This window comes from Uloborus diversus, chromosome 1 (assembly GCF_026930045.1).
Source record: "Uloborus diversus isolate 005 chromosome 1, Udiv.v.3.1, whole genome shotgun sequence".
NCBI classification, from domain to species: Eukaryota; Metazoa; Arthropoda; class Arachnida; order Araneae; family Uloboridae; genus Uloborus; species Uloborus diversus.
The window spans coordinates 21,710,910-21,725,829 of record NC_072731.1 but is presented as its reverse complement, the minus strand read 5'-3'; the positions used below and the strand labels follow the sequence as shown (position 1 = coordinate 21,725,829).

At 31.8% G+C, this 14,920-nt stretch overlaps 1 protein-coding gene across 1 annotated transcript in view; it reads left to right on the top strand.

Annotated features, from left to right (window-relative positions):
* The first annotated feature begins 83 nt into the window (after window positions 1-83).
* Window positions 84-14,920, top strand: part of LOC129234481 (ubiquitin-conjugating enzyme E2 T-like) — a 31,696-nt gene continuing 16,859 nt past the window's right edge. Inside the window, exons 1-3 of the mRNA XM_054868482.1 lie at window positions 84-185; window positions 4,909-5,017; window positions 10,282-10,351. Of these exons, the coding sequence (XP_054724457.1) occupies window positions 4,912-5,017; window positions 10,282-10,351 (176 nt within the window). The 5' untranslated portion in view covers window positions 84-185; window positions 4,909-4,911. The remainder of the gene's footprint in view (window positions 186-4,908; window positions 5,018-10,281; window positions 10,352-14,920) is intronic.

Genomic DNA, 14,920 nt, shown 5'->3' with positions numbered 1-14,920 from the left:
CCCATTCAAATATCTAAAGATTTTCTCATTTTTTATTTTAAAACGCACTAGTACAGTTATTTGCGTTTTAACTGTTAACTGCTACATGAAAGAATTTGATTGTTTAAATTTTCAGTTCTGCATTTGCATGTGTTAATTTCAGTTCACAGAATTTATATATAGTTCTGTTTTATTGTGCCTTATTAGTGAGTAAACATATATCAAGAGAAATGACATGCTCAATTAGTTTTTCTCTTACTTTTGTGTGTTTTATCACATTAATTTGTTTGCAACTTAGCCCATCTAAGAAATATGTACCAAGAATATGATTTGATGAAGAGTCTTCATTTGTTTATAATCTGATTTTTGTCAGAATTATTGTTTTTTAAGGCTAATCGGTGCTCTGTTTTTAAAACTAGTTCTTAATGAACTTCAGAACAATATGGGAAAAAATTTCGTGATGGCCATAGCATACTAGTTTTTTATTAAGAATAAAAATATAACGCAGTAAACCCCCGTTATATCGCTCTTTTCAGCGGGAAAAGAAAAATCGCGCATGCATAAAAATGAACTTATGCAATTAGATCCGTAATAAAATACAAACAAGATTGAAAATTAAGCACATTTTTAGCTTCAGAAAAGTACACACATCAAATGGTGAATAAAGATTATCTTTCTTAGCTACCGCAAGATAAGAGTGAGCTGAAGATCAATACCCACTTATTCCCAGTAGACACTCTAATCCCTTTGATTTGCTGTAGAAAGGAAGCGAAAAGTAAGAGTAACCAGATTGTTTCCAAAAAAACAATTTCGCCCTTCCATATCATTCTTCCTCTCTTTGATGCAAATCCTGATTTGTGCAAGCAAGCAAACCTTTTCTGTACTAAAAGGCAGTCCGAGAAGGGCAAATGGTTTCCTCTACTTGGATCAATATCACACTTGCCTGCTGTCTCTCCCTCATTGTAAAGGCCTTAGTATCAATACAAAAGAAAATGTCAAGTAGATTCCTAACTATCTTAAACTAAAATATTCTGCAGGTATGTACATTTGGATGACAGGAATTGCCGTTGCTTTCTCAGCAACGTCAGAAAAATAGAAGCATCTTTGAAGAATGAAGCGATGGACGCCCAGCAGCAAATCCCCAACCAAAATGAAGAGAGCCAAATTTCAGCCAACTAGAAACAAGGATGTACGTTCATCAGCCAATTCTGGCCCTGAACGAAGAGAGCTAGCTCCTCCCACATAAATAATGACCACTTCAAAATCTGCATCAGTTGCTAGGAAGTCGCTTCCCTGGAAGCTTTGATCGTTTTAACACTGAAGACTGCCGCAGAAGCGGCCGAAATGTTTGGAGTAACAACACTCAGACCAAGGCACAACAGCCCGGAATCTTACAACATTATTTTAGAAACATCTTCGTATTGTTTTTAATTCATTGTCAAAATAAAGAAGAAAGAGACCTTTTCTGAGTAATATCAAGTGTTTTCATTAAATGGTTTCAAACTTAAAGCAAGGTGTTTTTTTTTTGTCTCTAACTTTTCGGGAGACAGGAGAAAAGAGCGATGTATCCGAATGAGCGATATAATGAGGGGCTACTGTACCTACTATTAATTTATTCTAACAAAATTAAGCCATTTATTAAGATTAATAAGAACTCGTGATATTTTTGAAATTAATCACTGTAATTGATTGTATTAAATGTAATATATTTCTCTAACGTTGTTTTCTCTGACATGCCAGAAAGGAGCATTCAGAGGGGTTTGAAAACCAGCTAAACCAGGGGTCTGGCCAGAGGATATTTGGGTCCGTTAACGGACCCTTCACAAAAATCCGATCAACCAAAACGGACCTTTCACAAAATCCCGATCAAACAAAACTGACCTTTCACAAAATCCCGATCAAACAAAACGGACCCTTCACAAAATTCTGATAAACAAGATCGGATCTGTCAAATTGTTTATTGAAAGAGCAAATCTGAAAGCAAAATAACGCATATTTCTGTGTATAAACCGATAATTTTTGGAACCTTTTTTTAAGACAAATAAGAGGGATCAGCTTATACAAAATCGGCTAATTTTGAAGAAAAAAAAAATCGGCACTCTTGGAATGCTCCTGCAAGCGATAAATAATGGCTACTGCCAAATAAATATAATGGTTGTTTTATCACAGCTAATTAGCAGCGGTGTTTTTGTAAACTTTTCTGAAAAAGCATTGGTAAGCACTTTTCTCCTCTCATGATTTAATAAACAATAATAATATATATATCTGCGAAATGAACTTAGAACTGCAAAGGGATAGTAAGGGTGAGGAAAAAATATGATCGCTTCAGATAGTGTTACCAACTTCAAAATTATCACCGGTGCGATGTTTAATTGTTATTTTGGGAGAAAATTATATGGGTTTTGATTTTTCGATGCTAACAAGGATGATTAACTTTAAATAAACTCTTTTAATTACCGTTTTTTTTCTTTAGACGTCTACATTTTGAAAAATGCAATCTTTTAACATCCGATATGAGAATCACATTTTGTTCTTTTTTCAAGCTAACTTCGCTTTATTAATATTCAAATAAATGAAAAGTCTCTTTATTTCTGTTAGAACTCTCATTTCAAGTTTTTAAAGCAAAATTCCATTTTCTGTTATGAGTCAAAACTTAAAATGCTAAATAGTTGGTTTATTTTATTTTATTTTTCGGGTCAACTGTCCACAGATATTAATGATATGTTTATTATAGGACTCTAAAATGCAATTTAAAAATAATTTTATAAAAAATATTTCTTTTACAAGCTGTTTTTATACTTTTGATGCCTTCACTTTGAGAATTGCGATCTCTTTGCATCCGCTATGGGAATCCGATTTTTCGAATTTTTAATGATTATTACGCTTTGTTAAGAGGTAAACAATTGAAATATCTTTTTATTTTTGTTAAAATCACGGAATTTAGGAGTTTTAAACCAAATTCTGTGCTTTTTAAGAGTGTCTTGGGTCAAAAAGTTGAATGCTGAACCCTATTCTGAATTTTATTTTATTTATTTATATTTTTGTTACAATTATTTTAAGTACTGTACAGAAATATATCTAGTATAATTTAACATAATGTAGAATGGTAGATAAATATTGATACTTGAAAGAGCGATGCCCCCCCCCCCGGCCAAATATCAGAAAAAAAATCCAGAATGATTTTCTCGACATAGAAGAGGAAAACACTCAACTTTAAGTTTAATTGATGCAGTTTGTGCCATCTCTAAATTCTAAAATTTCGTTTTAACAAAAAAAAAAAAAAAAATTTTTTTTTTGCGAAATCTTTTGATTTTTCACAAAATTAATTCATTTTTCACAAAATTATTTGATTTTTCCCAAAAAAAGGACCCTGTGAAAAATCCTGGACAGACCCCTGTAAACCCTATAGGGCATTCAGGTAGAGTTGATAGCGGAAGTAAATAAAGAGGGTTGCCCTTTGATGCCAACCTTTGCCACTTTCATGAATAAATCATTGGATTAGCGATTCTCCTCAGGAACATTTGGTTCATCTTAGAGACGTACCGAGTAGCACTTTGGCCGAGTACCGAGTACTCGGCCTTTTACTACTCGGCCGAGTACCGAGTTACCGAGTAACTCGGCCTTTCACTACTTGGCCGAGTTTCCCAGTATCAATTATGTTGAAAGAAGGACCACCGACACACACCGATGAATTTTGAACTTATTGCAATAGTAGTATAGACCTCCTTGTCCATATAATAGTTTTTAAACTAAATTCCTGCTGAAATTTAACTACAAAATTTTGCAAAAATAATATTTTTTAAATTAAAAATGAATAAATAAAAGGTATGACTTATCAAGTTGGAATTAAAACAAATTATACAAATTTATTCATTATAGGTCTAGTTCGCTAAACATGAATAATTTTTAAAACAAAAAAACAAATGTGCAGGAACACTGCAGACACGTTTTTCTGTGTTACAAGGATCGTCTTTTCAGTGCATAACATGTGAACTAAAGAATGTAAAGGCATACGACAAAAAATTCGACTTTTGCCGGATGCCTTTAAATCAACGAGATCACATTTTGTGCATTGAAAAAGAAATTCCTCGTAACGCCAAAACACGTATCTGCAGTGATCCAGCACTGTGCTTCTAACGTTGTTTTATTTCCTTTTATTTTTAAAGCTAAGGTATTTTTATATATCTTATAACTAATTTTAGTTTGTAGCAAAAATTCCATATTTGCACAATTTTTAACAAAAAAGTTTTATTAACTTTCGAGACATTCGAACCAAGATTTATTCCATTGAAGTATTTCAAACTTCATTATTCTCAAAATTTAAATTTGAATTGTAAATGGTTGCAGAAAATTATATATGCTTGAGCTTTTTTGTTAATTTTAATATATTCAATTTTTTGCAACTACTCGGTATTGGCCGAGTATCTGATCAAAATTTGGCCGAGTACCGAGTACTCGGCATATTGGCCGAGTAGGCCGAGTACCGAGTAGTTACCGAGTACTCGGTACGTCTCTAGTTCATCTGATTGGCCTTGTTTTCGCCCTCCCACGCCAATCAGATAACTGTATCGCCAAGCTTTGTTTACTTCCACTATCAGTTCTGCCTGAATTAACGATAAATTTACTATATGCCAGCTAATGCAGAATAGAATACATTGTTGATATCAGTGTTGGAAAAGTTAGTCTAAAAATAGTTTAATAAGAAGGCTGTATCACTGCCAGCTCAGCCATTGCCTCATTCAGTTGGTAGGAAATGTATAGTAGTCCATGGGACAAGTAAAATATTTTCGAATTTTCCTCTGTGCCCAGCGTCAAAATGATCTATGTTGCGATAATAAAGAACAATGATACAAATGATATCTTATTTGGTATATTTATTTTAATGAAAATGTTGAATGAATCAATAATTTGCATTTCTTATTCCTATAGACTATGCAGCGAATGGTAAGATTAAAAAAAGAAATGGAAAGGTTTACCCAGCATAATGAAGAAGGCATTGCTTGCTGGCAAGCTGATGAGCTTGATGAACTTAAAGCTAGTAAGTTCTTGAGGAATAAATAAGTATATTTTTGTGCAACTACACTTTTGCCATGCCACAGGGAAACCTAAAGAAACAAGGGAGTTTAAAAATCAACAAAGAAACCGGGAAAATCCAGGGAATTTTGAAAATTTCTTCTAAAACCTAATCCAGAGAACTTTTAAATTGTAATTTCAAAATCAATGTTCGAATGTATAAACTACCAAAACAAATTAATAAATAATAATAATAATATTAATAAGTTCATAAAGTAAAATAAAAAATGCTATTTTTGCTTAAAGTTTTTATTTTTGTTTTCATAAATATTGAAATGTCAATCATAAGAGCAAAATTGTCAATATTCATTGTTCTATTTAACGATCTTTTAAAGTCCAAGTAATGAATGTTAGAAGAATTTTTTTGTTTCAAAAAGTTAACTATAATCAAACTTTCCTTATTTTTATTTAGTATATTTTACCACTGTGATGAAAATATTAATATATTAACGTTCTTTTTTAAATAATCAGTGTACGCTTATTTGTATATAATGTTACACTCAGGGATTTTTTTTTTCCAAAACTGAGTGTTAACCCTAATAGGGTTGCCATGCCCAGGGCTGTGGAGTCGGAGTCAGGCTGATTTTTGGGCAAAGGAGTCGGAGTCGTTGGAAAACATACCGACTCTCCGACTCTGGGCATCTTTTTGCATTCCAATTTTAACTGACTCTCCTTACATTAAAAAAAACTGACTGCAAATTGGCTCGATTTATGTATAAACACCTACTAATTAGAAAATATTTGCTGTCAGCAACTTTTTCATCTTAATTTCATTATTTATTTTGTGATTATATATCAAACATTAAAAAATAAAAGTAATTATGTTGCCTTTGCTTGATCTTCAGATTTATTAATCAAGTAGTTCAGTTTATTAAGATAAACATACTGTATTTTCCTGCATATAATCTGCATATTATCTGTTTAAAAAGGCAAAGTTTATGAGGTGCGGATGTACGCTGCGGCGGATTATCTGTGATTTTTTTTTGGAACTGTGAACATCAACGCATTGAACCTCAATATTTGTACAGTAAAACCTGTAAAGTTGACCACCTTTGTAAGTTGACCACCTTTGTAAGTTGACCGCTTTTGTCAGGAACGGAATTAGTCCTATCTTATATAATGAAAGAAAACCTCTGTAACTTGACCACCTCTCTATCTTGACCACCTGTCTATCTTGACCACTAATATACACCAGCTTTGGTTTGGAGTATTGTAAAAAACCCTTTGTACGTTGACCACTTGGCAAAAGCATTAGATTGTACTAAAAGTTTAATCAGTTATGCATCAAATAAGCAACTAGGCATTAAAAAAAAAAAAAAAGAAAACAATGAATATTTATGTTTCTATCGAAAAACATTGGGCTAATGTTAAGTCCCAGAAAATGCGTCAAACTTCATTAAGGAGTTATTTTGTTGAAAAGTAGATTACCATTGTTACAAATGTACAAGAAAAAATCAAATGAAGAATTTAAGTCACTTTTGACTTGTTATGAGTTTTTAGGAATTGTTAATGTCAAGTAAGTAGTTTTTCATAAGCAATGAGACATTTTTTCTTCGGTCGATTTACAGAAATTTTAAATTTATTTGATAATTTACACGTCATTCTGGTAAATAATCTCTGAAAATATTTAAAAACATTTTTACTTTTTGTTTTAAAGTAATTTTAAACAATGAAAGTTAGTTTAAAGTATTCCAATTAGTTAAAAAATGAATGCATAGGGCAAGAAATTAAAAAAAAAAAACAGTTTTCGTTACTACCCTCTATAAGTTGACCACCTGTCTAAGTTGACCACCTAAGTACTGTACCGCAAGTGGTCAACTTACACAGGTTTCACTGTAGTAGGATTCACAGATAGAGACCGTACACCGACTGAAAGTTGCTTATTTTACAAAGCTTGCATTTTCCTTCTCGCTGCCTGCCTGTATGTTGGTTATTTTAGGTTGCTTGAATGTTCCTCTTACGCAATTCAGGTAATGTAAAATAAAAAAGTCAGTGAATTTGGAAGCCATTTGCACAAGATTAGACCGTTTGCTTCTTTGTCTCAACTCTGTTTTTCAAGTAATTAGCATACTAAAATCATGATTTCAGGAAGAAATCATTATATTTTAGATTATATTACAGATTAAATTTTGATTATGCCTTCAAAGTAATTACCTTTTCACGTTTTTAGTTTTAGTTGCTCAAATGGTATGATAAATTCAATTTTTTTTTTTACATCATATTATCTGCAGATTATACAAAGAGCTTTTTTTTTCTTCAGGCCCATTTTAGGACCTGCAGATTATATGCCGCCTGCGGGTAATATGCAGGAAAATACGGTATATGCCAAAATAATAATAATAGTGATAAGGTCAAATATAAGTAAATAACTTGCACATACCAAAAAAAAAAAAGAAAAAAAAGGATTAATTAATAGCTCTTTAAACTCATTTGTAACTTGTTAAAGTAAAGTTTTTAAATTTAACCATTCTTTTTTTGATTTTTTTTTTTAAAAAAAACTTTTTGAATATGTTTTTGAGTTACATGCATATAACTAAATATTTTATCGTTTTCATGTATACATGAACATAAAAGCAAACAAATTTTAAAAATAGGTATCAAAGCACTATAACTTAAATGTGCAACTAAAGCAGTGATGTATAAGTCACAGTTGTTTCTTTGTGTGAAATATATCAGGGTTCAAAAATTATATTGTCTCACATGTCCAGGGCATGTAAAAATTCCGATCAGTAATGAATCTGTTACCCTTACATGCCCGGTTGGGCATGCAATTATCATACTTTTTTAATTGAGTATTGTTAATTTTAGTGACGACTTATTATGTACTATTTATTTAAACCTTTTTTTTATGCTTTATATTGAAATAATTCTTGATTCAGATATAAAATTTTTAAATTAGTTTTTTGTCCGATTAATGCTATATGACGGATTCAAATATTTTTGTTATAATATAACAAAAAAACTGAGCATGTAAATTTTATTCGGGTAAGTATTTTTTAGACAAACATGCTCGACGGGACATGTTGAATTTTAAAGATTTTTCCAGCCCTGAAATATGCATAGTTGCTAAAAATTGATGCAAAATTTAAATTTTTGCTGCTGCAAGCTGCTCCAAATTTTCGATTTTACTGATCCAGGCTGCTCCAAATTTGCAATTTTACTGCTCCAATCTGCTCCAAATTTGCCGTTTTACTGCTCCGAACTCGCCATTTTCTTGCTCCCAAGATTGCTCCAAAAGAGAGTTTTGGTCGGCACATCCCTGTACATGTAAAAAACAAAAGTGTTTCCTAGATAACAAGACACCCCTCAATATTTTTACTTTCTTCTATATCTAATATATAGAAGAAAGTATTGGATTCGTGCAAATTTTCGAATTTCGAATTTTGACGGATTCGAACGTTTTGAGGTGTGCTGAGTCCATTTCGACCATTTTTGGAAAATGTCTGTCTGTCTGTGTGTGTGTGTGTGTGTATGTATGTATGTGTGTGTGTGTGTGTATGTATGTTTGTCACGTCTGTGTGTGACCAGTTTTTTGTGGCCGCTCTACAACAAAAACTACCGCATGAAATCGAACCAAATTTAGTACACATATGTGCCCCTATGTGAACTTGTGCCCATTAGTTTTTGGCGCGAATTCCTCCAAGGGGGGTGGAGCAATGGGACGTTTTTCGAGTTACGCGTGCTTGCTATTCCTCAGGAAGTAACTGGCGGAATCAAACAAAATTTGGTCCATATGTTGGTATTAACAGGAACAGGTGCTGATTCAATTTTGGTGTCAATAACTCAAATGGGGGTTGAGCTATAGAATGTTTTTTGTCGTCAATTGTGACTGCTGTATCTCAAGAAATAATGAACGGAATGAAAGAAAAATTTATCGGCAAGTAACCCTTAGTGGGTATAAGAACTGATTTTATTTTTGTGTCAACAGCTAAAAAGGGGGTAGCGCAATCACCTGTTCTTTTTTTCCATTTTGAGTACCCTATCTCAAGAAGTAATGCTACGTTCTGGTTGAAATTTGGAATATATGTGAATCCATATGTAAACAGGCTTTGGTTCGATTTTGACGCCGATCGCTCCAAGAGGTGTTGATTTTTTTTTTTTTTTTTTTTTGCGAATAAAAATATTTTTATTAATGCAACAATAAGAAAGATAAATCGTAATAGATTGTCGTCTGCGTATTTCTCGCGATTTTAATTGTATGGAAATGATAGGAAATATAATCTCAATGATTTAAAATTTTTAACTGTTGCCATCTTATGTTTGTTAATAAATAAAATATTTGTAATTAATTCAGGTTAAGTTTTTAAAGTAACTTTCAATTTTCGCTCTTATTTTGTTTTTACAATAATTCAGACATTGGGATGGTCGTCAAGTTTTTGCATGTGTAATTTTGTTTTTGTTAGGAATATTGCTTCTTCGTCAAGCATGGGGAGGGATCAGAAAAAGGAAAAATATAGAAGAAAGTTTCGTGATGGCCACAACATACTAGTTAGACTTGTGGATATATGTGTGTAATATACTGGAAGAATTTTAGACTCCTATTTCAACTAAAAGAGGGTCATCAACCCCCTCCCCCAAACTTCACAAGTATGGGGAGTGGGGTTAAAAAATACATTGAACTAAAAAAACAATGCTACATATTATAATATACACTAGTAATATGCATCAAGTACATTGCAATAAAATAATTATTTACAAAAAAACAGCTTGGAAAATTAAATGTTTCTAAATTTGTGACATTTTCTATGCTAGGATGGCTAATGTTAAATTGAGGGGTCATTTAGCACCCTCTTAAAATTTGAGTAAAAAGCTAAAACTTTTACAGCATAATACTATTAGTAAGTCTTTAAAAAAAATAAGGAGCATCCTAGACTCTAGCTGGAAAAAAATTGAACCCCTGTAGGGCAAATCCCCCCCCCCCCCCAGAAATGTTTCTGAACTCTTAAGTTTAAAAAATGCAATTTTAGGCAATTATTGGCTATGTTAGAGCAAGAAGTTTATGGCAAAATTTTCTAAATTTAGGTCATCAAAACATGACTGTAGACCATCTTTGGTTACATGATGGGGAAAAATTGGTTAGAGATATCAAGTTTTCTTTTCATTTATCTGAACTCATAATTAATAAATTGCCACATTTTTGCATCACACTATAAATGTATCAAAGTTAAATAGTTTGTGCTAAAAATTTTGGTGTATTTATATTGCATTTTTTATACTTCTTTATTTCAGGTGTTGTTGGACCAGAAAATTCTCCTTACCAATATGGTATATTTGAACTTGATATTATAATACCAGATAGGTATGTGAATAATTTTATCATTTTTCCAAGCTGTTTTATTTTAGAATTTCTAGCTAAGTTTTTTGAATAATAATAGACATGCATTAAGTTCCAACATTCATGTTATGGAAACATCTAATTTTAAGTTTATTTCTTAAAACATTTCAACTTATTTATGAGTAAAAAAATTCATGAAATTATCTGCAAAAAAGAAAGACAAAGGAGTTTTTTTTTTCCAGAATAATAGTTTAAAATATTCTTTTTTTTTTTCTGGATTTAAAGAGGCATTAAATTTTTAATATCCTGTTCAAAGTTAGCAAATCAGAGGTAAGTGCCAAACAAGAGTTTTGGTACTTCACATTGTATCATTTTCAGTTTTTGTCTTTAGTGCATTCAGTAATAAAGGAATACTGCTTGACAGAGATGTATTATTTCTTGGTATTTTTGGAAAAAAACATTCTTAAAATATTTTATTTTTTGTCTTTGAATTAAATATTCAATTTGACTGATACTATATTTTAAATATTTCTAATTATCCACTTAAAAAAAAAAAAGGTCAGACTTTTATATTTTTGAGTTACTTAGGCTCATATAAAAAAATACCAGTAAATTGTTTTACATTTTAGACACAGAGTATAAAGAACAATCATTTTCATCTGTGATTAGGCAATACTTAGGTGGTAAACAGGAAATTCTGCCATCACCAGGGTTTGAAAATATCATGATATTTTCAAAAATATCCAATGTTTTGATATGTATCCAGTATTTTCAATCTGCACAAACTAAAGTTTTGTAATAGTAAATGCAGCATCAAATCACTCTTTATTTTCTTATATTATTATTACAATATGTTTCTTTCATTATTTATATCTAATGTTTCATTTTACATTTTTATACATTTTAATGCAGTTTAGCATAAACTTTCACTCATTTTTCTTCTGTTACCTACTTTTGCTCAGTTACATGATTCAGAAATAAAAAATGTGCATTAGGTGTTGCACAGTCATAAGATATTTTCTTTTTTTCTCACCAATGTATTTAACAGGGTTCTGTTCAGGATTTTTTACAGGGTCCGTTTTTGTGAAAAATCAAATAATTTTGTAAAAAATCAAATAATTTTGCAAAAAAAAAAAAAAAAATGCTGCATCATTGACACTTAAAGTTGAGTGTTTTCTCTCTTTTCTGTTGAGAATATCATTCTTGAATGTTTTTCTAGTATTTGGGGAAAGGGGGGGGAGGCACCGCTCCCTGGGAGATGAGCACCCCACAAGTATCAATATTTATCTACCATTTTACATCATGTTATTTTATACTAGAAATGTTATTTGTATAGTATTTAAAATAACTGTAAGAAAAAAAAATCAGGCAGGGGTTCAGCATTTAACTTTTTAATCTAAGACACTGTTTAAGAGCACGGAGTTTCGTTTAAAACATATAAACTCCGTGATTTTTAAGAAAATAAAAATATATTTTATTTTTTTACCTCTTAACTAAGCATACTAAACATCGAAAATTCGGAAAATCAGATTTCCACAGCGGATGCAAAGAGATTGCAATCCTCAAAGCGAAGGCATCAAAAGTATAAAAACGGCTTGTAAAGTAAATATTTTTGATAAAATTATTTTTGAATTGCATTTTAAAGTCCTATGATAAACATGTCATTAATATCTGGACACAGTTTGGAGCAAAAATAAATAAAATAAATAAACCATCGATTCAGCATTTTAATTACTGACTCATAAAAGAAAATGGAATTCTGCTTTAAAAACTTGAAATAAGCTTTGTTACAAAATAAAGAGACTTTTCATTTATTGCATCCTAATAAAGCAAAGTTAGCTTGAAAAAAAAATAGGATTCTCATATTGGATGTAAAAAGATTGCGTTTTTAAAAACGTAGGCATCTATAGAAAAAAAAACGAAAATAAAAGAGTTTATTTAAAGTTAATTATCCTTTTTAGCATCGAAAAACCAAACCCATATAATTTTCTCCCAAAATAACAGTTTAACATCGCACCGCCAGATGCTAAGTGGGGATAAGTTTGAATTTTGTAACCCTATCTGAAGCATCACATCCCCCCCCCCTACTATCCTTTGCAGTTCTAAGTTCATCTCGCTGTATATTATTTATGATTGAATCATGAGTGGGGGAGAAAAGTGCTTACTAGGCCTATTCAGAGAATGTTGACGCTTTTTCAAAGAAGTTTACAACAACACCGCTGCATAAACCAAACTGACTTTCAGCTGTTAATTTCTTTCAAAGAAACCAACAACAGGCATTATATTTATTTGGCTGTAGTAATTATTTATGGCTTACATGAGCATCACAAGAGTGCCATTTTTTATTTTGCAAAACTAGCTGATTTTGTATAAGTTGATTCCTCTAATTTAACTTTAAAAAATATACCAAACATTATTGTTTTTGTACAGGAAATATGCTGTATTATTTTAATTTGAGATTTGCTCTTTCAATAAACAATTTGTGAAAGATCCATTTTTGTTTATCAGAATTTTGTGAAGGATCCGTTTTGGTTGATAGGAATTTTGTGAAATGTCCGCTTTGGTTGATCGGATTTTTGTGAAAGGTCCGTTTGGGTTGATCGGATTTTTGTAAAGGGTCCGTTAACGAACCCAAATTTGCTCTGGCCAGACCCCTGTTTAATTAAGCATTTTTAATATGAATAATATGAATTAAAATTGTTACATTACTAATAATTTTATGAATATAAAATAAAAAAGGAATATTACATTACTTTCTTACATTAATGATGTACTAATACATCATAAAAATATAGTACATAACTTGTTATTTTTAATATTAAATGAACAGTATTACTACGATTAAAATATTTTTTGTATTGAAAAAGCTGTAGTTGAAAAAATAAATATAGAAAATATCATGATATTTTCAAAATAAATATTGGATATATATCGTGATACATATCAAGATATATATCGGAAAACACTGGCCATCATCCAAGTATTTATCAGACTCAAGTGTTTTGAAACTTTCTAAATTGATAAAAATTTTAACAGCGTTTTTAAAAATTTATTTACACTTCAGAAAGCTTTTAAAAAAATTTAAATTCTAATATTTCTTTGGAGCGCATACTATAACATTTACTGCGATCGGCGATTCAACTTGTCAGTTTATTTCCTTTTATATCACTGTGTGACACAAGTTTTCTAACATGAATACTACCACATATATCGAGTTACTTATTTAATTGTAACCAAAATTGCCGAATGATATGAGTGTCTATCATGTTACGTTTCTTTGTTATAGCCTCTATAACATTTTCATGCACTCTCGCATATAATGTCAAGATTCCATATATATTTCAATAACTATAAGGTTGCTCAAATGACAAGTTGAATAAAAATAACAATTTTAGTGTAAATCAAAAGAAATCGTCATTGGCGTTAAAGCACAAGTCCCAGCGTTGCAGCAGCAGGTCGATGCCTTTGCTGTAGAAAAATCGGGGCTGATTCCTGAGACAGTCCTGCATTGCTTCCTTCACTTCATAGTCCGAATGGAAACATTTCTCTTGTAATGCTCTCTTAAGTGACCCAAAGATGTGGAAGTCACAGGTTGACAAGTTCGGACTATATGGGGGTGCTCCAAAACTTCCCAACAGAAAATTTGTTTAGGACCGTCTGGGATTCCTGGGATGATCTGTGTGGATGATAGTGTGAACTGTTCCTTTACTCATGTTGAGTTCGTCACTAATTTCATGGATCTCTTAATCTTTCGATTAGCTTGGATCATTTCATTAACGAAGGGCATGGAATCATTAGTGATCGCGATGTTTGCTTGGCCCGGTCTGGGCAGATCTGATCTTGTTTGCCGCCCTTAAACCTGCTACCCCTCTTTCCAATCTGGATGCATCAATGGGTAGCGCAACTTCCCTTTTGTATGCCACTTGTGTGCTTCTAAACAAGACTATGACGGCTAATGACACGTTAGTGTTGTTCTACTGCCTCATGTTCACGTGTTCTGTTGTGCTGTGGGTGATAAATTCGTTTTCATGGATGGTAATGTAACATGTCATTAACAATCACTGTCCAGGAGTGTCTAGCTTACTCAAAATATTCAACCCATCGAATGGGCAGCATGTTCTACAGTGGTGGTAAAAAAAATTGCATCACCCACGAAGGATTGCTGTCATGTTCCATAGCAAAAAGAATAAACTGTTCACAATTGACTGTTGTTCGACTACTGAATAAGCTAAAGAGCACCAGAAGCACATTGAAAAAAGTGGCAGTGGTCATCCATGAATATCCCACACAGGGCAGGACAGGTATTTGATACAACTCAGTCTTCGGAACCGATAATCATCTTCTACAGACCTTAGAACCACATGGGAAAACGAATCGGGTGTTAACGCATCCATGTCTACTGTATGAAAACGACTGTGAGTCAATCCATTTGAAATCACCTAAAAAGAATAAAATTTGTTGCTCGACATTTTTTGATTTTCCTAATTTTTTTACTAGTTATTTCTGACTACAAGTGAGTTCAAAAGTGTTGAAAGAGAATTTTTTAGGCTCATACTTTTTTTTAATGCGCCATTTTAAGTTTGCTTAATAGCC